This window comes from Lethenteron reissneri, chromosome 25 (assembly GCF_015708825.2).
Source record: "Lethenteron reissneri isolate LAM-NWPU_2019-01 chromosome 25, ASM1570882v1, whole genome shotgun sequence".
Lineage (NCBI taxonomy): Eukaryota > Metazoa > Chordata > Hyperoartia > Petromyzontiformes > Petromyzontidae > Lethenteron > Lethenteron reissneri.
In genome coordinates, this window is record NC_083803.1 from 10,409,319 (window position 1) to 10,435,424 (window position 26,106).

The following is a 26,106-nucleotide window of genomic DNA, read 5'->3' on the forward strand; positions in this document are numbered from 1 at the left end:
CCCCATCCACACCCTCCCCATCCACACCCCCCCTCACACCCCCCTCTCACATCCCCCCCTCACACCCCCCCTCACACCCCCCCCTCACACCCCCCCCCTCACACCCCCCCTCACACCCTCCCTCACACCCCCCCCCTCACACCCCCTCTCACACCCCCCCCTCACACCCCCCCCTCACACCCCCCCTCACACCCCCCCTCACACCCCCCTCACACCCCCCTCCTCACACCCCCCCCTCACATCCCCCCTCACACCCCCCCTCACACCCCCCCCTCACACCCCCCCTCACACCCCCCCATCCACACCCCCCACCCAACACCCCCCCCCACCCAACACCCCACACATCCCCCCCACATACCCCACGCACCCCCACCCACAACACACCCCCCCACACCCCTACGCCCCACCTCACCCCCCCCACTACCCCCCCCTACGCCCCACCCCCCACACCACCCCCACACACCTCCACCCGAGACCCCCCCACTACCCCACACCTCCACCCTACACCCCCACCTCACACCCCTGCACACCTCCCCTCTACACCCCACACCCCGCCCATGACATCGCGAGCGCAGATTGGCGCGGGGAGCGGTGGTACTGACATTGGAGGTCGCGGTTTGATTGACGAAGGCGTTCAAGTTTGTTTGAAACGGATGAAGACCATTGGTTGGTTGGATGTCATCTACTTCAATAATAATACTGGTAGGAACCTCCTGGTTCCACCAGCCCACAGGGGATTATTGTGTCCGTCCGTCCGTCGTGTATACAAAAATGGGAGGGGTGGGGCTGGGTGGAGAGGGGGGGGTGGGGAGGGGCTGGGTGGGGAGGGAGGCAGGGGCTAGGTAGGGTGGGGAGGGTGGTGCTGGGTGGGGAGGGGGAGGGTGGGTAGGCGCTGGGTGGGGGTGGGAGGGGTGGGGCTGGGTGGGGAGGGGCTGGTCACCCCGTGGTGCCCTTATAAAACTCAACGTTTAACCTACTCACGCCGGCTTGTGCCCGCCCTCACAGTCGGGCATATTTGCGGAATACACCACGCCGCGGTTGACCCTGGCCATTGACCAAGCAACCCAACGTTCTAACCAGCTGCCTCCGCAGGAGGAATGTGTTTTTGCATTTGAGGTGGAGGATGCGTTATCTCATACCCGTCAACCCCTTATCAGTGCCCTACTTTATTTCGGACCAATTCAAACCGTATTGGTCACCCTGTGCCCCTTATACATCTCAACGCTCGTCCTACAAAGTCCCATCACAAGGAAGAAAGACAAACAAATAGACAAAAAATATTTACAGAACATGAAGATCTTCTTGGTTCTTTCGGTAAAGTCACGTAAAAGGGAAATAATAAAATAAAACATAATAAATACGACGTTTCGGCCACAACGCAAGCAAAAAAATAGAACATGAAGAACTAGTTGCATCTGCACGGACAGAAAGTTAATTTAAGAGGGCCAGCCCGCAGAAAAGTTGAACTATCTCTCGGTGACAGGTTAAAACCCTCTTGTTACTTTTAATTAACCTCATTTGTCTTGATTCGGGAGAAAAAAGGACATTAGCTTATCTTCATTCAACAGTGACTATATTTACAGAACATGAAGATCTTCTTGGTTCTTTCGGTAAAGTCACGTAAAAGGGAAATAATAAAATAAAACATAATAAAATACGACGTTTCGGCCACAACGCAAGCAAAAAAATAGAACATGAAGAACTAGGTGCATCTGCAGAACGTGAAGAACCAGTGGCATCTACATCTGCAGAACGTGAAGAACCAGTGGCATCTACATCTGCAGAACGTGAAGAACCAATGGCATCTGCAGAACATAAAGAACCAGTGACATCTACATCTGCAGAACGTGAAGAACCAGTGACATCTGCAGAACATGAAGAACCAATGGCATCTGCAGAATGTGAAGAACCAGTGGCATCTACATCTGCAGAACATGAAGAACCAGTGGCATCTACATCTACAGAAAATGAAGAACCAGTGACATCTACATCTACAGAAAATGAAGAACCCGAGGCATCTACATCTGTAGAACATGAAGTACCAGTGGCATCTACATCTACAGAAAATGAAGAACCCGTGGCATCTACATCTGTAGAACATGAAGGACCCGTGGCATCTACATCTGCAGAACGTGAAGAACCAGTGGCATCTACATCTGCAGAACGTGAAGAACCCGTGGCATCTACATCTACATAACATGAAGAACCAGTGGCATCTACATCCGTAGAACATGAAGAACCAGTGACATCTACAGAACATGAAGAACCAGTGGCATCTCAATCTACAGGAGGTTATACCACTTTTAAAGCCATTCCCCGTATTTAGTGTACACGCCGTACAATCGATAGGAGTAAAGTTGGACTTACGAACAGATCTCTGGAACCTAACTAGTTCGTAAGTAGAGGAGTCCCCTGTGCTGTCATAGGCGACGTTTCGGGCAATAGCTCATCGGTATTGCTAGCCCCTCCCCCTCATGTGTAGCCCCGCCCCCGATCGTAGCTAACCCCGCCCCCTCCGTCGCTAGCCCCGCCCCCTCCGTCGCTAGCTCCGCCCCCTCCGTCGCTCGCTCCGCCCCCTCCGTCGCTCGCTCCGCCCCCTCCGTCGCTAGCTACGCCCCCTCCGTCGCTCGCTCCGCCCCCTCCGTCGCTAGCTCCGCCCCCTCCGTCGCTAGCTCCGCCCCCTCCATCGCTAGCTCCGCCCCCTCCGTCGCTAGCTCCACCCCCTCCGTCGCTAGCTCCGCCCCCACGCATCCCCGGAAGTGGTCGCCTTAGAGTCGCGAGGCTGCCCATGGAGTCGTCGCCTGCCGGGTCGGGCTGCTCCGGGTCGAGCCCTCGCCGCTGGTCACCCCGGACCGACCCGGGGTCAAGGGAACCCGCTTGGGACATCAGTGAGGACAACGACAGCGACGACGGCAACAACCCATGGATTCAGCAGCAGGTACAGACATGCGCCCCGCTGAGATTGCACGAGCCAAGTGGACACCACTGTTGGTGTTTTTGATAGATGAACGACCGCGTGGACGAGTGGGTGAGCGGCGGCGGGGGGGGGGGGGTAGCTGTCTATGTGTGCGGCTGTCGTGGCTTCTGCTGTCCTTCGTCTCATCGCTCGTGGTCCCAGTGTCATGTCGCTACTGCTCTGGGTCTCGTCCGCGTTGGCGCGGGTTGATTGCCGCTGACCGCCACTTCCTCCCCCTTTTGGGTCCCACAATTTCGCGTTGTTTACGGTTGCCGTGGCGATGCTGACCATTCACCGAAGGCCTCCATATACACGGGAGAACGATGCAGCTTCAACATGAAATGTCTCATCGGGCAGCCGCACACCGAGGCCGTGCGCGTGGAGCTGCCAGACACGAGTTAGAAGCTTCGTCAGAAGGAGAAAAAAAACTAACAATTTTTAGTTTTATAGAGCTTGTATGGCACTTTGCTCATTTGTGCTCATTGTTTACATTCGTTGCTTCGGTGAATACGTGTACAGTGATTAACAGGTCAATTAGAGGTAATACCTGGGGTTTTCCTGAAAAGAGATTGACGTTTCAACTGAATGGTCTTCCTAAGGAAATTACAATTTTCTTCCAAAGACAGAAAGTTAATTTAAGAGGGCCAGCCCGCAGAAAAGTTGAACTATCTCTCGGTGACAGGTTAAAAACCTCTTGTTACTTTTAATTAACCTCATTTGTCTTGATTCGGGAGAGAAAAAGGACATTAGCTTATCTTCATTCAACAGTGAATATACAAATGGAAAATTATTATTATAGAATCAGAAAATGTGACTTCCAACGGATAGTTTTCTCCCACACAGAGCACCGGGAGAGACCGGACCACAAGTGTGGAGGACACTTTCATTACCAGGAAACTGCTGGACTCACTGCTGGCAGAGGCGGTGAGTGAGCATTCAAGTGAGGCCTTTGCCTCCAAGCTGCAGGAACTGCAGACGCTGCAGGGCAGGCAGCTCGCGCGTCTGGAGGCTCTGAGCCGTGAGCAGGGGCGCCGAGGCAGCAACGATCAGTCCACGGCCACTCCTCGCCATACAGACGATGAAGGCCATCGCCAAGGCCACGACGGTTCGGGGCAGGAGGCCAAGGAAGGAGATTCCATCTGCTCTCGAGACCCACGACGTCCTCGCGCCAGGTGTTCAGTGGCCGACGAGTCAGAAGACGGTCGCAATGAGTTTATGCCGGAATTGGCATTTGGGGTGAACATTTCTGGCACCAGCAGTCACAGGTGATTAAATATCTTTACATGTTACTGCATCGATATATTTACGCTCGTGTATTGATGTGTATTTTGAAAACAACGTTGCATAATGTATGTTTAAGGCCGTTTTGTGAAAAACATTTTGCTGTTTTTATGCATTGTCATTCCTGCAGATTCCAGCCGGAACTGCCGAGAGAAAGCTCATCCCTGCATGATGATGCTCGGTGGAGCAACCATTCGTTGGAGGAAGGAAGCAGCTCAGATGAGCATGCAATGTCAGATGGAGAGGATCTGAATGTGAAGCGCCGTGCCGAAGGCAGAGACGGTGTTCCTTCGCTTCTCCACCACATGTGGGAAGGGTTCAGCGTCGATGATTACGCGCCCTGCGAGAAGCCAGAGCATGTCCGAACCACGTCCGAGTCATTGACATCAGTGAGTAGAAAATCTGCTGCAAAGGTATCGTGCCACAAGCACAGAAAATTACTTCTTCAAATATGTTGGTAAATTGAGTGGAAAATAACTTTTGATATCTTACATAAGTTTTGAAAGCAGATATTTTATGAGCGTTTTGAAATCATCTGCCAGAAACCGATGGAGTGGACACCAAAAATCACGATACCCGAGCCCTTCGGTATGACGGTTCGGGAGGAGGAGAGGAGGCGGCACGGGGTGAAGTCTCGCTCGGCCCGTCGTCTGGAGAAACTCGTGCAAGAGCAGCAAAAGCAAGAAGCGGAGCTGGAGGCCCTGAGAAAGAAACAATTCCGTGCCACTCCGGTGCCAGCTCACACTTTTAAGCCGTTGTTCACTGCGATGCACCAAGACAACCGCCAACCAAATAAAAAATCTAACACAGCCTCGCGGGATGACAAATCAACGACAAAGATGCAGCAGGCAGAGGTGACGGGCAGAGGAGATGCGGGGGAGCAGCGTGGATTTAAGGCCAAGCCTGTGCCACGCAGCGTGTACGACCCCGCAGTTGCCGAGCGGATCAGGGAGGAGGAGCTGTACCGGCGAATTCGCATGCGCGTGCGAGCAGACGAGACCCTGAGAGAGTCGGCGCTGCCGGGCGGCATGGCTCGCCGTGCAGCCTCTCCCAAGAGGGCTCGTCATGCCTGCTGCACGAAAAGCAAGCAGAGGGACCAGTCCAAGCCCTCCATTCCAATAGCATCCAGTTCCATACAAATACACAGGTAATATATATTTAGTTCACCTTGGTGTCCAAACTCCTATAATTGTAATTAATAACATCTATTTATTGTGCATAGATTGGAATATTTGGCCTGTATCCATAGATGGCTTTGTAATGGTTAACCTTACCCCACACATAAGCCAGCTGTTGACGTGATGCAGAACGTTTAGTCAACGAATTCATGGCTCTACCTTGTGCAGGGAAACTCCTAAGGATCTGCTCCAGAAGAATAACTTCCATGAAGTGACCATAGGTCACAATGGCAACAGTCGAACGGAAACTCTCGTGGGAGGCCACATGCCGGGTGTTCACATCATGTTTGAGGAGCAGAGTCAGGACGACTCCGATTCAGGACGTCGGTCGAGGTACGCAACGTGCATCTGGTTCATGCCTTATGACAGTGATCCCACAACTTGCGTTACTGACAATGTTATTCAACAAACAGATCACATTTTTAGATGCTAAAAGAAGAAATGTGTTGTTTTGAAATAATTAATAGGAATAATTTTAGTCCTAGAAGTATAGCCATTTTAACATGTAGGCTTTCGCGACCAATATCATCCATTAGAGGTTATTTTGGGTTAGATTGTGTAAATATATATGTCGTTAAAACCCGCCATCACCCGATATGTTCTGTTTACGTGACAACCCTTTCTAGTTGGCTGTGTCTGGTGGTGGCGGGTATTAACGACACATTTATATATTTACGCGATCTAACCCAAAAAAAACCTATGCGATGGAAGTATAGCCATTGTTTTCCTGTCACTGGTGGTAGACGTTTTGACCAACTGTTTTCAGGAAATATTTAAATTTACATTCAGTCTCAAATGTGCTGCAGTCCATGGATGAGTCATTGGAATTTGAGAATTGTTGAGTACATATATGCAGTTTTAAGTGATGTGAATTTCAAAAGATTGTGTAAAAAGGCAAATATAAAATACCATTATCCCTAGCTTTTGCAGAATTTGAATTGTCTCGTTTGCTTCGGTGACAACTTAATGCAGTGAACCACAAAATCCTGTTAAAATTATTGTTATTAAAAAAACGTCGAGCTTACAGAAAAATTTAGTAACTTAATGACAGTGTTTGAAGTGAATATGGGTGTGAATGCACTCTTTCTGGTCCCAAGTGTGATTTTACATTATGTACCCACTCAACAGTGCATCGTCATCATCCAGTGTGGCAGATGACCCCACGCAACACGGGGGACCCGCACAGCATTGGCCCCTCACTCCCTCGCAGGCGGGTGGTGGAGTGCGGGTTGGATCCCGGTCCCGTGGCGTGGCCAAACACAGGGACAAGCGGAATTCATTGTCGCTCAGTGATGAGTGGGACAGCGACTACACTGAAGACCACAAGAGGTTTGCATGAATAGAAACGGAGCTTTGTGTGTGTTCTGAAGTGTGGTGACTCACATTTAAACTAAACTATATCTATTTTACCAGGTAAGGCCCACTGAGCTATGCAGCTTTTTTTCAGAAGTGACCTGGCCACAAATGATAGCTCAACGAAGTGGCTTATAAAATACTCTAAAAGTATAAATGTGAAGGGAAAAAAACCTGTGTACCTGGCGTGATAGTTAACATCTCGGCAACATATTTAACTGAAATTGATTGCACTGGAGAATCTCAATTACTTAAGAATTACTGTCAGCACACGTGTAAATGTTGTGGATTTGCTCTCCAATACACCAGTGTGTTGTACTAGTAATGAATTGGCATGTTCTGTGCACGTGACAAACCTTACTAATTGGCTGTCGGGTGGCGGTGAGGTTAACGACACATTTACGTGATCTAACCAAAAAACCTATATTATGGATTTCATTACCTTGTCGACATTTCTGCAGATTTGGTAAAACATGAAATTATGGACCAAAGGGGAGTTTGACCACCATTAACCCTGCATAAAAGTAACGTCCAAGCCTCCCTTATCTCGGGAATATTCGTAACCCCTGTACAAAAGCAGTGGAATTGTGCAGGTTTTGTAGCAGCTTCGTTTCATTGGTTATATTGCACTTGTTTGATTGGCTTCAAGCGAGACTGGTACTGCATTGTGTGTGCACACAGGGTCACACGGACCGAAGGAAGAAAACAAAGAGGCCAGCTCGGATTCCACCCCTCCCAGAATGAGCGCTCCATCTCTTGGGAGGATGGATATATACGCAAGGACATAAGACAATGACATCCTGAAAAAAAATATTTCCCGTACAGTTAGAACAGTTGCTTAGCTGTCAATAATGGTATCATCCATTTTTTTTACAGTTTTTTTGAGACAGCAAGTTGAACTGCGTGGTTGCTGTTGGCAACATACTGCAATTGTATGCTTAAAATTTTCAACTTAAAAGCTTGAGTGATGAACAGCACTGACAGACGCATTTCACCTGATGTTGGTGAGAACTTAGGACGTGTGTGTCACCAACATTGGTGGACGTTTAGAGGTTTAGGGATACAAATCGTAGGAAATAAATCTTCATCCTACCAAGTCAGTATATGTGTGTGTGTATAGTTCAATTGACCTTGATAAAAATGTGTTAAATTATAATTATTTAATAGCGATGATGATGTTTTTAATATTGCGCCGGGGCATCAAGGTCACCCTTTATTTTTGTAATTAGAAGTGAAGTTTAATATGTGACGATGGGTGAAAGTAACCAATTTAAATTGTGCTCAAAAGCAACCTGCGTACACGATTTTAATTGTTTTGCATTTCAAGATTTTTGTCAATTGCAATTTTTGGTATTAACATTCCACGTTAATGTTTGTCAACACATTATTTTCATCTATCTTCGTATCTTAGCAATCTGTGAAATGTAGCACTAAAGGTAAGCAACTTGTCTTCACAAATTGGGCTTGCAGTGTACTTTGTACAACGTCTAAAACAAAGCTACACAACACATTGTTGGTCTGTCTCTTTTTATCCAGTGTTGGATTACAGAGTCGTCGTTTAATGCAGCTGCATCTGCAAATAGATACGTGAATCACGGGCAAAGGACAAGTGTGTGTTTATATATATACAGTACGTTGTATGTGTAGTAGGCAGTAGCGTAAACAAGCGTGGGGGCAGGGAGGGCCTTTGCCCCCCACCCCGTGGCCAAAGCTACGAGTTGGGGCCCCCTTGACAACTGCCATAAGATGTTTTCAACAACAGTGCAAAGGAACAAAACCTTATTTAAAACGCGGTTAAAATTAATTTACGTGAAAATGCTTTCATTTAGATTAATGTTTTGATTTAATTACAGCAGTAATGTAATATTGCAAAGTGGTACTGCGACGCTGTCGTGGCTGCATTCTGCGAAGGCGGAGTGCCCCTACAGCGTTAAATATCAAAGACCGTGAGTGTAACGACGATGTGATTAGGCAAGAGGAGCGGCGATATTTAGCCTCAGTGAGACAAATCAAATATTGGGGGCCCCACCTGACCGATGGCCGCACCCCCTGAGCTGATAATGTCGCTACTACGCCACTGGTCATAGGCACAAGAGGAAGGTCTTGGACCTTGTCAAGGCGCTCTCCTCCTCCCACCCAGCTTAAAATACGCTGCCAAGCTTAGCAGTGTTCATTAGGATGCTGTTTCTTCACCTGAGGACGGCTGCTTGCGTTGTGGCTTGAACGTCGTGAGAACTTTATGTTTTATTTGTATTACTTCCCTTCTACGTTACTTTACCGAAAGAACCAAGAATACAGGGGTGGGAGGTCAACATTACGGGAGCCACAGGAGACTGCGACTCTTCAGAGATTGGGGTCCTGGTTGTTGGAGCAGAGAACAACTCGATATTTTGTGTAAACTATTCCTTAAGGTGTAAAATAGCAAACCCACACCGATGCTTATACATTTTTTCCATCACCATTTTAATGTCAAATGAGTAGATGGTGGTTATCACTTTTTGCACTTCATAAATTCCAAAGTTCACATTTAAAAGGAAAGTCATTTTCTTTAAAAAAAAAAGCCAAAATCATTCAACTGCTGGGAGGTCTTGACTGCAATCTCCTCGATACTGCCCTGGACATGACGCAATCACGACTGGCTGTGTCATTGTATTTGCACAGTTGTCCTGATGGTTTGCATTGGTCAAGAACAGGACTGGGAAATATTGTATTTAGTACCTTTACGCATTCAGCAGATAAAGCTGTTGACACGTCGGTATATATAAATGTAATTGACCGATATCATTCGGGACCGTCCATAAATTACGTCACGCACCTGGGGGGGGGGGGGGTCAGACATTGTGACGATGTGTGACGATATTTATACTGGTAGGAACCTCTGGTTACACCAGCCCACAGGGGATTATTGTGTCCGTCCGTCGTGCAGAGAGGGGGAAGGTGGGGAGGGGCTGGGTTGGGGGTGAGGCTGGGTGGGGAGGGGCTGGTCACCCCGTGGTGCCCTTATAAAACTCAACGTTTAACCTACTCACGCCGGCTTGTGCCCGCCTTCACAGTCGGGCATATTTGTGGAATACACCACGCCGCCGTTGACCCTGGCCATTGACCGAGCAACCCAACGTTCCTACCAGCTCCCTCCGCAGGAGGAATGTGTTTTAAAGTTGCGCATTTTGATGTGACGTCACATTTCTCAAACCCCTCCCCCCTCGTCACAAATCGTCACAAATGTCTGACTCCTCCCCCCCCCCCTCCAGATACATGACGTCATTTATGGACGGCCCCTATCCTAATAGTTTTCGATGCTTTATAGAGAGGATCTGCCTCCTGCAGCTGGACCCTGCAGACCGATGTGGCCTGTAACAATCGCATGGGTTAGGGACCACTGCGTGACATCCCTGCTCCACTCACACCTGGGTGGATAAGTGGCTGATGAGGCTGCACCAAAACAAAACAACAACACTCGACGTGCATGGACGAATCAACGCTCTGTCGTTGGCCGACCGACAGAATTCGTGCGTTGCTGTGCGTCGTGAACACGCTGGGAGTCGTCCCAACCCAGATCCATAATTTTGGCGCAGTCCACTATGGTAGTGGAGACCGCGTAGGCTCGCGTTCCTGCGAATGCCAAGAGCAGCCACCTTGGGGCGTCTTAGCGACTGCTAGGGAGGCGAGGCTGCCTCTGCTACGTGGTCCAGGAGCAAACAGCGGTGCCACCTCTCATTGGCTTTGGCAGGCATCCCACAGACAGCCAGTTGCAGCTGCCGGGCTGCATGGTCACACGCGACTTTCACAATTGATTCTCATGCGGCAGATGGATTTGTGTCGGCATGAACAGCTACGCAATGTCAGCATCACAGCAGCACTGGGTGGTGGGAAGACTTCAATTGCATATCCTTGAGAATGCTGAAGAAGAGGTGGGGGATAGATGATAAAAATGGGGGAGAAATAGAGCCCTGAAAACCACACTGTGTAAATATACACCTGTGCTAGGATCTACTTTTCACGTTTGATTTGGTACGTAAAGTGGGAGGCGTGGGTGAACGGCCTTTCAGCGAGGAAACTCTCAACCCTGGCCTGGTAGACACCCAGGGACTATACTTGATGTCACTTTTCGACCGAGGGTCCTGCTAAGGCCTACAAATATTAATATTTATGTGAGCATTACATGTTATGTTTACCAATACAGTAATTTAGGTAAATTAACATTTTCTCTTGGTAATATTTCATGTTCACTCGGTGCAAATGCAAGCAGTACAATGTAAATAATAATTCTGTGTGACACACCGCAACTTGCAAACATGGGGCTCTGTGAAATAAAAACACTTTAAATGGACAGGTTGCAAAAACCTGCTGTCATTGTGCAATACGTTATGTCTGCCAAAACACACAGAACAGTGGTCAAAGTTTATACAGTTTCTACTTATCCTGCAGGTAAACATCTACTGACACTATGCTGACGCGCATGTCAACGTACAGGCGTAGCAATAGCATCTATGGATGTAAACAAACGTTATACCAACACAAAAGTGCACGTATGAACGTGAAGGCTGCGTTCTAGCATGACTACCTCCGTCGGTCACGCGACGGCCCAACACCCGGGGTGCACGCCACTGCATGGCACCCATGTCCCACCATGCCACCAGCATTGACCAGCAGCGGTGGCGCCGGCCAGCACATGAGCAAGTCACCGGGACTGTGCCCACGGTTTTACTGGGCCTCCGAGCAATCGGGCATTTGGTTCTGGGTTCATTTCACCATCGGGACCCCTTCAAGTTACCAAGCAGCACATTTTTTCTACGTCTTAGCTTTTCTGCAACATCTTTCTAAAGCTTCCTTCAGCAAGCCTTCCGCTCTGGAAAGTCAACCAATCCGGATTTTTCTCATCCAATTATATTGACAGGAGCGTCAACATACGGTGTGAGTGGACTAGTGGCCACAGGAGGTAATGACAGGGGAGTCAGGCTGCAGTACGAATGGACTGGTGGCAACGGGAATGATCGAGAATAGGAGCGTGGCCAGGTGACAGAAGAGGACGGTGGAGTCTGCTGGTGGAGCGAGCGGTCTAGAACCAGCAAGAAGGTTCCGGAATGGGGGGCGTGGCCTCAGACCGTATATAAGGGAGATGCGCGGGAGACTCGGGGCTGTTGCAGTGGAGGGTCTCCGCCTGTCCGAGTGTGAGCACGTGGCTCCATAACAAAGAACCCATCTCAAGGCAATTGCGTCGAAATCGTCATGACACTATGATTTGTTGCAATTAGACTTGTGTCCTCCTGAACCTGCTCTATTAGTCTATCCATCCAACCGATTTTATCCGTTGGATTCCCGTACCCACAACTCGAGATTTTCCAGACTTCCCACCAGACCCGTGGTCAATTATCTTAACCACAGCAGCAAATACAATTACAACTGTAATCGACCCCAGCTCTGCTTCCAAAAGTCCTCCATTCTCATCGTTTATGCCGAATATAACACGACACTCAACAACACATGGGGTCTTTACGCACACTCAGCTGGGCTCACTGAAGAAGGAGCTCTTAAGTTAAACTGCGAGCGTGGTGACGGACTTTGGGACCGCATCACCGAGCGGGTGCCCAGTCGCCCGGTGGGCCGGTGCCACCGATTCACCGCGTCTCTCAGTCGTGCTGCGCAGAATGCACGCCGCAGCGCTGCAGGGTGCGGCGCACGTGCACCGTGGCCTCTGGCGCGAACCAGCGGCGCGTGTACATGATGCTCATAACGTCCAGCAGCAGGTTCCTCTCTCGCCGACTGCGGGGAGAGACCACATGGCAACAGGGGCGAGCGGCAGACGCCAGGATTCAGTTGGATCTTTTGAAGGGGGCGTTAAATTCCCAGCCACGGCTAACGTCAGTCAGCGGTGAGCAATATGTGAACCGGCACTGGGTAGTACAACGCGACTTCACTCACACTGACCAATCGACTGCTAGATAAAGGCCTCCCAACACCGTGTTGGTAATGGTGGTTGTTTAAACGCATTTCACCACGCTGGTAACCGTGGACTGGGAACTAAACTGAGGTCAGCGGGTTCAGAGTGCAGTGCATGAACCACCGCCGCCACTGCAACCATTCAATGTTTTGATATTTAATAATAGCATCTTTCTGGAAGAGTCCGACTTACGGATCTAAGTATACTCTATACAATATTAATATAGACTTGCAATTGCAATGAGTTTGTGCTAAAGGAATTCAATAAAAATGAAAGCCTCATTCGTGGTAAAGAGGAGGCCTACACCAATGCATCACTTCATGAATTAAATGATATTCTTAAACTCACAGCGCAATTTGTGCAGTTTATACGGAAATGCTGTGCTGTTACATAAAATCACAGGGACAGTGTGTGGTTGGCTCGTGCGTGGACAGGGTTGGTATGCAGGCCAACTGATGTGTGGCTGACTCGTGGGCAGGCTGGATCATGCGTGGCTTACGTTTGCCTTAGGGCTTCCCGGGCACGGCTGAGCTCCTCAAGATAATCACCCTCCTCCATGTAACTCCCATCTTAGAGAAGGCCAGTTGACACACATTACATACGCATAGACACCCATGCATCCATATATAATTCATTAGTACACCAATCTATGCAATTATCTAATACAAAGAGAGATAGATAACGTTGCCTTTTAACAAACTAATGGCGATCGAGACATGCCATGTTTGCCGCATGTGGAAAGGGCGCACCCACCTCGTTGACCCAGCTGGGTCTCCGGACCGAGGAATGGCTGCTTGAACGGGTGCGAGTTTGGGGCCCTCTCCATCCGCTCGACCGTCCCTCTCAGCAGGGCGGCCTCGGCACCCAGCTGCGAAACGACGCACACGTGCAGCTCGTCTGTGAACCCACTGCTGGATGAGGGCCTCCCCACGCTGTACACGTGTGTGTGGTTTTATTGACCAAACTTCACCAAGCTGGTCGGCGTGTGTTGGTGAAGCATAGACGTGGGAGCATTGGAACAAAATGGGTTTTGCGGCACTGCCCAATGCTGCTCGTGACGTAGCCCCGCAGCCACCTATGGCAGCCGGGTGTGCATGGCGGTCACCTAACCAAGCACTATCCAGGCTCAAACTTGCTTAGCTTCCGAGATCTGATGAGGTTAAACTCATTCTGGGTAATGTGAATTCATACATCGTGCGTTATTTAGTGAACTACCTTCTGCCATTGGCGATGCCATACAGTACTTTACCATACCATACACAACAGTGGTGGCGAAGCTAGGAAAGCATGGTGTCCAGTTGAAGACTCTAATGGTATGACAATAAAGGTAGTATGACTGAGATAATTATAGAAATAATAACATGACACATGTTAGCACCAGCCTGTCCTATTAGCAAGGTAAACATGATTTCAGTTAATTTTACAAAACTGCTCAACTCTCAACTAACAGGAATCAAATACAGTAAAAAAAAAAAAATCTTAAACCCTTTAAGATTTAGCATGGTATAGATTTTTGTCAGTTTTTTCCTCAGGTAAAGATCGTAGATTCTTCATCATCAATATCATACAAATCTAGTTCCTTCCGGTAGGAATGAGCCCTTAATCGACTCTGCACAGTACAATTTTCTCAAGTAGGTGCCATGACTTGCTGACAGACCGATCCAAAAACGTAACATTTCTGATCACGTAGATACAATGTACGGTAATACACACCCTCTGAAGACGACCATTCAGCTTTTCAATTTCCGCCAGCAGAATTTCCTGGAAGAAAATTCAACTTTTAGTTTCTTGGGGGCGGTAAAAAAAAAACACACGGCAATGACAATTTTGTTTCATCTGACGAAACGTGCTGAGCGAACAGGAAGTTGGGCCCAAACCTTCTCCCGTGCGGCGTCGACTTGTTGCTGTCGCGTCTGACCTCTGAGCTGGCCGGCCTCAGACCGTGAGTCCTGCAGCTCCTGCAGTAGCCTATCCTGCAGGACACCACAGCGCAGAATGACAACCCGAATCGTCTGTACCGCGCCAAGTTAATACCACTGACATTCACGTCCTGTCCGGGGAGATGGCAGCAATACAACGTTGATTTAGATTTATTTCCAAAGTATATCTATAATAGTGACAAAAAATCAGCAGACAAAATCAATTAATAATGCATGACAAAGTAATGTACCGTTTAAGATCTTGTTCCCATGAAATAAAAGTAATATGGATACTTAATAAATTAAAGATTTTCTGCTCACATCACACACCGCTCAATGTAGTTTCACAAGCGTGCGAATTTCGATTTAAAGCTTTCGTGACTGCAGGGATTCATCTTCTTGGTTCTTTCGGTAAAGTCACGTAGAAGGGAAGTAATAAAATAATAAAAATAAAACATCATAAAATAATTATCACGACGTTTCGGCCACAACGCAAGCAGCCGTCCTCAGGTGAAGACCAGGTCTGAATTCAGACGCTGTCTCCCCGACAGACCTGGTCTTCACCTGAGGACGGCTGCTTGCGTTGTGGCCGAAACGTCGTGAGAATTATTTTGTTATGTTTTATTTTTATTATTTTATTACTTCCCTTCTACGTGACTTTACCGAAAGAACCAAGAAGGAGCGTGCGAATCACAAGTGCAGCTCAGTTCTCATCCGCCGCAAGCAGCTCTCAGCCATTAGTGAAAATTACACATTCTTATGGTTGGAGCCTTGTCTCTCCATTGAACTACCTCTTGGAGACTTCGCGCAATATGAGACTCAGTTTTCTTGACCACGCGTTGCATCGAAGTCGTGAGCTTCTGAACGTAAGTCACGCACTCTGCCACAGTGTGGTGCAAACCTCCATGGTGAAACATACCTCAAGCGAGAAAGCAGCCTGGGCGAAGCGTGCCTATGGGTAGGACTGGTATAAGGGCTTGAATGGCTAGTGTGGTTAGGGTTAAGGCTAGTGTAAGGATGTGGTACTCTTAGTACGGTTAGGTGTAAGACAAGTGTTAGGGTCTGGTTGGCTGCTTCAAGTAGTGTTATGGATAAGACCAGTGAGGTCGCGAGATGTTGACTAGCTCGCCTGGTATACAGGAGCTCGTGGGTTCGATCCCGACCCTGATACCTGCTGCTGTATATTTGGAGTTTGCGTGTTCTCCCCATCGTCGCGTCGATTTTTCTCCAGTTTTTCCCTCCACGTTTAGAATCAACATGCGTTCAGAGTATTTACCTGCTATAAACTTCAACCTGATAATCCAATTCCTTGAGCTATCATTTGTGTCCAGGTCGCTTCTGAAAAAAGAGCTATATAGCTCAGTGGGCCTGACCTGGTAAAAAAAAAAATAGTTCATTTTAGTTTTTAGTTTAGGTACATTCGCTCACGTTGTGGCCTCCATTACCGTGCATGGTGTTTCCTGACACGCGAAACGTTCCTCTTTACCCGAGCCACTTTCCCAACTCTAACGAGGTGAGCCCCGTCAGACCCTGACACTCTCCCGACACCCCCGACCACAGGAGCCCACCGCACCTTCTCGCCCTCGAGCGTGGCCAGCTTGCGCCGCTCGCGCTCCCGGGCCTTGCCGAGCTGAGCTCGCAGCTCCTCCAGCTCGGCTGAGAGACGCTCCCTCTCAAGTCGCCCGCCCCCTCCTCCTCCTCCTGCTGCGGCTGCTGCCGCCGGGCCCGGATCCACGTCCCTCTCGCGCTGGAGCTGCGATGTCAGCTCCTCCACCTCCACCAGCAGCGAGTCCTGCAGTCGCAGCCACGGACAGAGTGAGGAGTCCAACTCTTCATATTATTGTAAGGTGCTCAGGAGCACCGCGGGTGACAGTAAATATAAGCAGAGCTCTGTTCTGCGTTTTGACATATAACTAAAAAATATGAACAAAATGTTTTAGTTCATGGACCTATTGGTTTTCCAGAAAAACATCTCATTCATCAATAACACTGCCTTAAAAGGAAAAGTATATAAGAGAAAACATTGCAGCAATGGCACCATCTTCATAGCACACCATAGGGAGGGTCATTGCCTAAAACGTTGCCAATTAGAAACACCACTACTCCACACGTACATGCTGTGTCGACATCACCTTCCACTACAAACAAACATGCATTGGCATCCTGGAAGGCTACAAAATCTGCCTCGGGTTTTCCAGACTCAGGCGATAACTCGTGGAGGTGCATTAATTGGCCGTGGCTTCATCATCAGCAGCAGTGGCAGCGCTTTCTCCACCAGACGGGCGTTTACAGCCCGCGCAACTTCTCAGGAGGACCATTCTGGTGGAGCCCAGCACTTGTGCAGCAGCATCACCACCACCTCCTCCACGCTGCCATTGCAGTTTTACATTCCATCTATAAAAGCAATACACTTGCACTCCTCACCTGCGAATAGAACACCTGAGGCGTCGTTTTTTTCTATGAAAGGAAGCGAGTCACATAAGTACTTCATTCTAAAATTAATACTGCGATGAAGCTTCGAGTAGAAATACATCAACAGATTGCACGTCATTGTTACGAACAGTGAGACGCGCCTGTCCCATCAATATTCTTCATCTACCGCGGACACGAGGACCCTTACTCTCTCTTTCTGTGCGGCGGCCATCGCTTTCTCTGCGGCTTGCGCCTTCTCCTCACATCCCTGGTGCCGCTCCACGCTCGAGCCTCTCCTCGCTTGTGCATCGTCATCTCCCCGCTCCGGCGCGATCAGAGCCGCCTTCGGACCCCTCTCCTCCGCCCCACGCCCGTTCGTCTGCGCGCCTCGCTCCTCCGCGACGGAGAAGACCTGTGCGCAATCCCCGTCGCCGGTGAGCCACGAGCGACGCGGGACGTCATCCTCCGCGCCGAGCTCCACCTTGGCGTCGCCACCACCTCCTCCTCCTCCGCCACCGCCGCGTGAGGAGTCCCCGCGCCCCGGAGCCACGTCCCGGGAGCGGAGCTCCTGCTCCAGCTCCGCCACGCGCCGCTGCAGCGCGTCCCGCTCGCGCCGCGCCTGCACGACGAACTTGTCGTACTCCTCGCGGATTCGCCGCTCGCGCCGGCAGCTCGAACACGGGCCGCTCGCCAGCGTGGTCTGAGACGGCAGCTGAGCGCCCTCCACCTCCGCCGCCACCAGCCGCTCCAGTTTGGCCGGCGGCCGCTGCTCCCTACCGCCTTCGGACGCGTCCGCGGCGGGGCCGAGGGGCGGCCTGCCACCGGTCGGGAGGCCGCCGCCCCGTCCCTCCGCGCCTGACGCCGTGGGTTTGGGCGACTTTGGGGACCTCTCGGAGAGCTGCGGCAGGGTCACGCGCTGCTCCCGGAGCTCCTTGCCGGAGTCGTCGGGCAGAAGAGATGGCGGCTGGGCGGAGCGGGTCCGATCGAAGGGACGTGGAGATGGAGCCGGGTGTATCGGAGGGAAGCTGGTGCTGTGCTGCCCGGCTGGTGACAGCTGCATGCGTGCACACATTGTTCATCGTCGTCGTGATCATTCACTGGGTGCATCTCATCTAACACAGTGCTCGACAATGCGTGCCACTGTAAAGTGTGGGTGGGGGACATACATGCAGCCCACATATATGTACAGTACGTTGAACTTCTTTCGCACCGTACGTAACAAACCGTACTAATCGGAGGTACGGTGGAAGGACAGCAAACAAAATACAAAAAGCAGTTATAAAAAAAATTTGTTTTCAATCTAGATTTAAAAGTGCATAGCTCCAGTGGCTTCCTAATATCTGAAGGAAGTGCTTTCCAGATGGCCACAGAAGCGCATCTGAAAGCGCACGACGCAGTGACCGTCTTTGTTCGATGGTCAGCCAAAAGCCACTGCGAGGACGACCTGAATTTGTGTCATGGTTTATGCTCCTTAACGAGATCAGCGAGGTATTGTGGTTCATTTGTGGCAAGAATTTTGCATGTAATGAGCGTGTCCATGGGCTGTATTCTGTCTACAATTCAATTTCATACGGCCTGCAGTCTCGAGGCCCACCACATTGAAACGGCAAGCATCTTAGCACCACTAATTGGATACTACAGGGAATAATTTTCCACCTGGAAACCCTGTGTTTCTATTTGTCACTACTATCACTACAAGGGCCGTTTGCAAGTGCAGAAGTCGGTCCGAATCCTTCATGCAACACATGAAAAGTTGCCTCTCTGGCAAGGACAAGTTGAGGTGTGTGTTTAATGTGTGGCCCACAAAGGGTTTTTGAAAGTCCTCTTGGGCCCTCAGTGACGAAAAGGTTCCCCACCCTCCCGTAACGCAACCTTACCCTCTTCAGCCCCTGTTCGATGGCGCTTGTCCCTTCTGCGTCACTCTTGTCTGCTGCTTCTGACGCCTGTCGTACAACGCAGCAAACCATTCACAGCGTCAACTTAAAAACTACGATCGCAATCCACAAAGGTGTTTTCACACATAAATCACCAAAAACTAAAACATGTTTAATGTAGGAAGATGCCACTGCCTGCAGATGGCGCACCAACACCGTACATGAACCATATTGGTGGTTCCCAGCCTGTGGCCGGCGGAACTCTGGCAGATGGAAAACTTTCGAGTAGTTTTAATTTTGAAATTAATGTTGACAGTTGTCTGCAAAAAAACCTTCATGGTTTCCAGGGACCTGCGAGTCTAGCAAGCTTAAGAATCGCTGCCACAAACAAAACCATTTGAATCTGCGGTACATAACACCGTATAACACGTCAACACGCATTACTCATTGCATAGGAGTTTAAAGGAATTGCCCCATAATGCGTTCTTGGTAAATGCTATGATTTTAACTCAAGAATAAATAATTCTCAGCCTCAGGAAAACCGAATGCTTTTGCAGTCGCCGCACGCACTCGGTGTTGCGATTGTGCGGCTGTTTTTGGAGTGGATGTTCTGTTCCGCACTGTGACAGTGCTCGCAAAAGATTGATCTGCTTCTGCAGGAAAACTAAAATCTCAGTAACACCGAGATACAAACACACACGATCAGGGGTTACATAAACACATTTTGTCTTTATTTGATCATTAGCGTCATTCAGGGCCCCCTTAGCCCAAGGGTCAGATCAGAATTTGGTTCCATCTGAGGTGGCAACAGTTTAGTGGCATGATTCCTTTTTTGACCAATATATATATTTAATGACCTGCAAATATTAACGAGTTTTCAAACAATTCACTTTCATTGGCCATATAAAGCAATTCTGACCACTGACATTTTGCGATCTTGAGTGGTTAAATATCTCGTCAGGGCCCATGAACTGCCTGTGGCTACAGCAAGTTATTCCGATGTGTAGGGTCACCCAATAAGACCTGAATACACTCAGTAGATTTTAGAGCAATTGTGGCCGGCAATCATCATTGCAAATGGCATACTTTCCAACCCTAACGATTTACGCGGGAAGTTGCACGTTTATGCCGATTCACCGCATTCCAATTTTCCACAAACCGTCGACCAATTTTTGGTGGCCAATGTTGATGACCAAGTACATTAAATGGCTGCCAGAGCTCCGTTGCTTCGAGCCAATGCCGTACTAAGTTGCCATAGTTGCCAACAGTAAACGCATTTACAATGAGCCTGCGTGGCATTTAAGCATTGTATAAGTGCCAATGCTTAGCCTAAATTCATAAGACCGACAGAGACAATTGCCCTCCTCCTTCGTCTGGTGTATGGCTCGATAATGTGTGTAAAGCTAACAGGAATATTGAAGTTTGTGAGCAATTACCCTCAAGTTAATAATAATTTAAAATTGTATCGCGCACAGTTTTCACTCTCAGGGAGCGAGAACAACTCAGACACATGAGGAACCACAGACAGCCTAGAAGGCAACCACACTGTGAGCCGGCACCAACGATTTTCCAAGCTCTGTCATCCTTTAAATATTTCAATGTTTTTGGACAATTAAGGGGCGTAAATGCATGTCGGTGAAAACCGGAGCAGCCGGAAGAAACCCACGAGTGCAGGGAGGCAAAGCTCCATCCCCAACAGAAGGGACAGATAGTATCAGTCCGTGCTTTGCAGTACCGCCCTGCTCCTGGCGAGCCAGAGTACGGCTCCCCTTTGACAGCCATGGGAAGGGCATTTTGCAGCACTCGTGCGGCGATCCGCCAACCCTTGGCACTTGATTACAGGCAGCCACGTGCAGGTGCCACCGCCCACCCCTCATGCATCGTGGCATTTAGTGCGTGGCGCTGGCGCCGGAACGAACCCGCACGCTGATGTTGCGGATGGGGCGGCACGCAATGGTGCGTGCGCGAGCGGCGAGCTGCAGGGCGCCGTGCGCCTCGTGAGCAGCCTGAGCACCGGCGCTCAGTGTCACCAGCAGCGCCGTGCAGCAGCTCCCGCCCAGGCTGTAGCCAACGGTGGGTGGGCGGGTGGGTAGGTGGGCGGGTGGTTGAGCGGGTGGGTGGGTGGGCGGGCAGGTGGGCGGGTGAGTAGGTGGGTGGGCGGGCGGGTGGTTGAGCGGGCGGGTGGGTTGGTGGGTGGGTGGGTGGGTGGGTGGGCGGGTGGGTGGGCGGGCGGATGGGTTGGTGGGTGGGTGGGTGGGCGGGTGGGTGGGTGGGTGGGTAGGTGGGTGGGTGGGTAGGTAGGTGGGCGGGCGGGCGGGTGGTTGAGCGGGCGGGTGGGTGGGCGGGCAGGTGGGCGGGTGGGTAGGTGGGTGGGCGGGCGGGTGGTTGAGCGGGCGGGTGGGTTGGTGGGTGGGTGGGTTATCAGGTGGGTGGGTGTGCGGTGATCGTGAAATGGGGGGAGACAGACATGGCAAGTGTGTCAGTGAGATTTTTTTTCAGATTTCAAATCGAATGGCTAAGGCTACTGTGCAAAGTAAGTGAACATGGTAATTAATTTAGCATATCGTAAATTTAACTAATTATTTATTTGCTGACCTTTGAGGGAAATGTAATGTGAGAATGTGTGTGGTACAAGGTGGCGAGATGTTATCTACCTTGCCTGGTATACAGGAGGCCGTGGGTTTGATCCTAAACCTGACGCCTGTATATTTAGAGTTTACATTTTATCCCCGTGGTCGCGTGGATTTTGCTCCGGGTCCTCTGGTTTTTACCTCCACATTTAGAATAAATATGCATTTAGAGTATTTGCCTGCTATGAATTTCCACATAAGCCACTTCGTTGAGCTATTATTTGTGGCCAGGTCGCTTCTGCAAAAGAGCTGTATAGCTCAGTGGGCTTTACCTGGTAAATAAAAAAATCATTTTAGTTTTATTTTTTCCCCAGTGCATCCGTATAACGTGTGCACATATGCGTTTGTGCATTTGTCCGCAGTAACAACGCATGCGTGCTGTAGGGTACCAGTCGCGGAGAATGCGCGTGAGCTTGGATTCTCGGTACGGGATGTGTTGGCAGCCCGGGGTGGTCAGAGCAAAGATGACCTGACACGGCATCCACGTAAACCACATCCGCGTCAACAGACAACAAGTACCGAACAACGTATTTACATCTTCCCCGCGTACAGCGTTCGTGCTCGACTCGACAAGAATTCGCCCATTTATTTTGATCGCCCTTAATTTTTCTTCGCCGTGTTCCCTTGCAGATGACAAGATGGTTGGGGCCCCCCTCGGTTTTGAAGTGGCGCATCAGCGTCTGTGTCGGCGGAGCGGGGGGCCCGCGCGGTCACACGAGTGCTGGAGGGGGGGGGGGCGAGGTGTGACGCTCACGTTGGCGAGCAGAGTGAGCGATCGGTTGACATTCTTAGCATCGTTGATATCGTCCTCGCCGGAGGTCGGGAACAGCCTCCTCCCGCGCTCCGAGTCGCCGAGCGCTCCTCTCCGCACCACCTGCACACGGTCACGGGGAGGCGGTGGCGGCGAAGGCGTCGAAGTCGATTGGGAGAACCCGTGAATGTGGCAACGCGTGCGGCGGCGGCGGATCGAGTTGTTGCTCGCGTTCGTGGGGTAGATGGCATTAGCCCTGATTCATGAACAAAAATAATTAGGGCGGGGGGGGGGGCGTGGTGCCGAGGGGGTATCCTGTCCAATTTCCTGAAGCACAGCAATTTATCAAATCGTTGGGAGGGCGAATCATTAGACACCCTGGCGTGTATGGGGGAATACTGCTGTACGCGCTTCGCACTGACCCTATGGGGAGCAACAGCACGGTACTCTGCTGCAATCAATTCACTGCTCCGGCATCTCAGTTCGATTCTCAGCCAGGCAGTGGGATAGCGTGGTTGACATTGGCCCTACTGCGGGGAATTAAGTGCGCTTGGGCCACTCTGGTCAGTGGGGCCCGGTGCAATTGCACTGCCTGCACACGCAATCGCTACCCAGTCGACATGTAACGTTGGGGCCAATGTTTCACGTTGCCCGGGTACGCCGCTGCCCATGTGAATGCACAGAGATGGGGGTGAACAACGGTGCTCCAGAGACACGGACCGGCATTCCAGCACACGTACGTGGGATGGTAACCTTCAGCTGAAAATGAAGAACAGCTGCTTTCGTGAAACGTTTTTCATATAAAATGAGATCAAAGGGCACCGCGTGTATGGCCGCTGTGCTGGCGATAGATCACGCAGAGTGAAGCGGAGTGGTACTTTACCCGTCCTGATCCAGCGAGATCCACCTGGCAATGGAAACAAAACAAGTCACGCTCAGCTGTGCATGCACCCCGTGTGCAAAACCGCGTCCCGCTGTTGTTAAATAAACACAGAGTTTGTGCGAAAATAAATAAAAAAGTTACTTACAAGTGTCAGCCTTCCTGTTATGATGGTCGCTTCCTGCGCTGCAAATATCAAAGTGTTATAGATACAAGTGCTGTTCTGTACGTGCAGTGCGTCCAACGCAGCCCAGCTGTAGTAGCGCTTTCACCGCTCGTTGCAGAGGTTCGCGGTTCGAATCCGGCAAGCTGCCCTAGTTATTACTGCAGTGTGTATTGACCATGTATGTATGTTAAACTTCTTTCACACCGTACGTAGCCAACTGTGCTTATCGGAGAAAGGGCAACAAACTGAACACAAAAAGCAGTTCTAAAGAAATTAGTTTTGAATTAAGATAAATGAGTTATCGCTTTAGACCATAAAATACTAACCATGCTGTCTGCATCACAAGGGACATTATACATCACTTCATATAATTTAAAATGAGTAGGTCATTGTTATGCCAGAGTAATGGTGCAAATTTGCCAATTCGGAGAAAAAAAATCCACGAATTTACTCAATTGTGATTGCACCCAAAGAAAAAAATCCACGAATTTACTCAATTGCGATTGCACCTTGTAATCATCGCCCCCTACTGGAAGACTAACGCCCGTTGGCAGGGCAGGTGCTGAGTCACCTAGTGACGCACAGGGACAGCTGCCACTGAAGGTGCCCCCTTTCAAATGTGCTGAGATATAAGACGCTTACCACGCAATCAATAGAAAAACCATTAGAACTTAGGAAACATTCAAACAACATTTTACAAGCCACATTAGCAGCAATTGTTGAAAAAAGCACAATTTGAAAGAAAAAAAAACTACCAAATCACCTGGAATGTGCCCGATCTTGTCAGATCTCTTAAGCTAAACAGAGTTGAGTCCGGAGAGTGCTTGGATGGACCACCACCACGCATAACAGGTGCTATAGGCTACTATGTTGTGGGCAACAGAGGTCAGTCCAGCAAATTCCTTTGCTCTCTATGCTCCCTGCCTTCACCAACCCACACTGACCAGCGTGGTGAAGTATGGTTAAATAGCCCCCCACGAATCGACAGCATGGAGAGGCCTTCATCCAGCAGTGGACTGACAAAAAAAGTATTCTACATGCAGACACGTACAGTATATCCTCAATGTAAACAGCAACACGGGGACTCTTGCATTAGTAATACGCAAAGCGAGTGGAATGTGTGGGGATCACTTACGTTGTTGTTGTGTGTGGACCACAGTCTGCACAACTGTGATATAGAATATGGTGTGGCTCCTACTGCCAATCTCTCCCTTGGAAATGCCTGGATCACAGATAAACGAATTAAACTCGCATTGGATACGGACGTTCAATTGCATAACGTTGCGTGTAAAGTCTCAAATTGTCATTTTCCCTTGTCGTTCATCCCAAGGTTAAACGTACAAATAGCACGTCTTTTCTGGATGCCAATAACAATGGTTATGCTGTTGCTCTGCTATAACATCCGCTGAAAGTGAGCTGCCGCGATACGATAGAAGAACTTAACAAAGGAAGCTGCGAACTTGAGCTCAAGATAAATACGAGCAAAACAAAAGTTGTGAAAAAATGTGGGAGGGCCCCAACTACAGAACACGACGGAGTATGTGTACCTCGTGGAATTATTAAAGACGGACCGGGATCAGAATGGTGTAATTAAAAGTGACCAATAAAAGGGCAGAGTGCTTGAATAAAACTGAATTTTATCGTGATTTGTAACAACGCATGTGCCAAATTAGTGTCCACTTGGTGCACGTTTATTGCCTGCTATTGATAAATATAAAAAATACATGGTCTCTGACAAAGCAAGTGGGACGGAAACTGAAAAGTCTGCACAAATGCATGGAGAGGTGAATGCTTGGAATTACGCAAAAGACAGAGATTAACACATCCATCAATCTGAGACCATGTGCAAATTCGAGACATTATATTGCCTGTTAAGAAGAAGTGGGCTGTGCAAGACGCACCACTCAGATCGGTTAATGGCCAGAGGAGACTGGTAATGGAATGGCAGCCAACGGAGGGAATCCGCTCTCGAGGCTGACGACTGTGGAGATGGAACAATGAGATCAGCTCATGTGCAGCAGCAGCAGCAGCAGTAAGATGGATTGTGACATCGCGAAACCATGAGGTATGTCAACTATGTGGTGGAGGCGATCATGCAGCAGTGGATAGAACACGGATCGTGATGATTTCTTTCAGTTTTAGCTTCACACAACTTGGTCACACTTGAGTTTCAAGGTTTTGTTAATGATACGGGAGAATTTAAGAGATCGCTCATTCGTTCGAAGAAACTACTTAGCCAATCAACTCCAAAACAATTGAAATGTCTTTAAAAAAAACTCAATATACTCGTCAACTTAGTAGGCTTTCATGACCAGTATTATCCTTAATAGGGTTTGTTTTCAGTGCGATCACGTAAATATAAATGTGTCGTTAAACCCGCCACCAGCCGACACAGCCAATAAGTAAGGTTCATCACGTAAACAAAACATGCCAATTAGTTAACTAGTCCAGCACACCGGTGTGTTGGAGAGTAAACCCACAACATGTACAATTAAAGTACGACGTTTCGCCATTTAATTACAACCAGCCTCATCAGGCGACAACATTTCAAGGCGACAGCCTGATGAGGCTGCCTGAAGAGAAAAATATATAACCGTCGACGTTTCAGGCAATGGCCCTTCTTCATTGCCGTGGTGACGTGTCGTTCTATGGCTCGACGCTGCCGTGCAGCAGAAACCAGCGGACCAAAAGGACAATCAATCTTGATTTGAAGCTTTCGTGACCGCAGGAATCCATACTCTTTGGTTATTTCGGTAAAGTCACAT

At 49.4% G+C, this 26,106-nt stretch overlaps 2 protein-coding genes across 4 annotated transcripts in view; one reads left to right on the plus strand and one right to left on the minus strand.

Moving 5' to 3' along the window:
• The first annotated feature begins 2,767 nt into the window (after positions 1-2,767).
• On the plus strand, positions 2,768-8,362 carry LOC133347187 (protein fam-161-like). Of its 2 annotated transcripts, none has more exons than XM_061559251.1 (7): positions 2,768-2,938; positions 3,800-4,221; positions 4,368-4,626; positions 4,780-5,384; positions 5,584-5,748; positions 6,544-6,744; positions 7,450-8,362. In XM_061559251.1, the coding sequence occupies exons 1-7, from the start codon at positions 2,789-2,791 to the stop codon at positions 7,562-7,564; spliced, it is 1,917 nt and encodes a 638-aa protein (XP_061415235.1). In that variant the 5' UTR covers positions 2,768-2,788; the 3' UTR covers positions 7,565-8,362. The 2 variants fall into 2 exon arrangements, with proteins under 2 accessions (XP_061415235.1, XP_061415234.1); XM_061559250.1 differs by having other exon boundaries at positions 4,368-4,650; positions 7,450-8,358.
• A 598-nt stretch (positions 8,363-8,960) lies between these two features.
• LOC133347189 (kinesin-like protein Klp68D) overlaps positions 8,961-26,106 on the minus strand; it is a 36,155-nt gene continuing 19,009 nt past the window's right edge. For both annotated transcript variants that reach the window (XM_061559253.1, XM_061559252.1), the window contains exons 9-22: positions 24,477-24,563; positions 23,324-23,361; positions 23,179-23,202; positions 22,299-22,418; positions 21,934-22,013; positions 20,834-20,975; positions 18,918-18,983; positions 17,249-18,094; positions 16,202-16,420; positions 14,587-14,682; positions 14,423-14,470; positions 13,463-13,577; positions 13,209-13,278; positions 8,961-12,531 (exon numbers count right to left, since the gene is read on the minus strand). In XM_061559253.1, coding sequence (XP_061415237.1) covers positions 12,399-12,531; positions 13,209-13,278; positions 13,463-13,577; positions 14,423-14,470; positions 14,587-14,682; positions 16,202-16,420; positions 17,249-18,094; positions 18,918-18,983; positions 20,834-20,975; positions 21,934-22,013; positions 22,299-22,418; positions 23,179-23,202; positions 23,324-23,361; positions 24,477-24,563 — 2,084 coding nt within the window. In that variant the 3' untranslated portion in view covers positions 8,961-12,398. The remainder of the gene's footprint in view (positions 12,532-13,208; positions 13,279-13,462; positions 13,578-14,422; positions 14,471-14,586; positions 14,683-16,201; positions 16,421-17,248; positions 18,095-18,917; positions 18,984-20,833; positions 20,976-21,933; positions 22,014-22,298; positions 22,419-23,178; positions 23,203-23,323; positions 23,362-24,476; positions 24,564-26,106) is intronic.

Coding starts and splice junctions, on each gene's coding strand:
- LOC133347187 (XM_061559250.1), top strand. CDS start 2,789: ATGGAGTCGTCGCCTGCCGGGTCGGGCTGCTCCGGGTCGAGCCCTCGC. Junction 5,749..6,543: donor GATTCAGGACGTCGGTCGAG/GTACGCAACGTG, acceptor CCCACTCAACAG/TGCATCGTCATCATCCAGTG. Junction 6,745..7,449: donor TACACTGAAGACCACAAGAG/GTTTGCATGAAT, acceptor GTGTGCACACAG/GGTCACACGGACCGAAGGAA.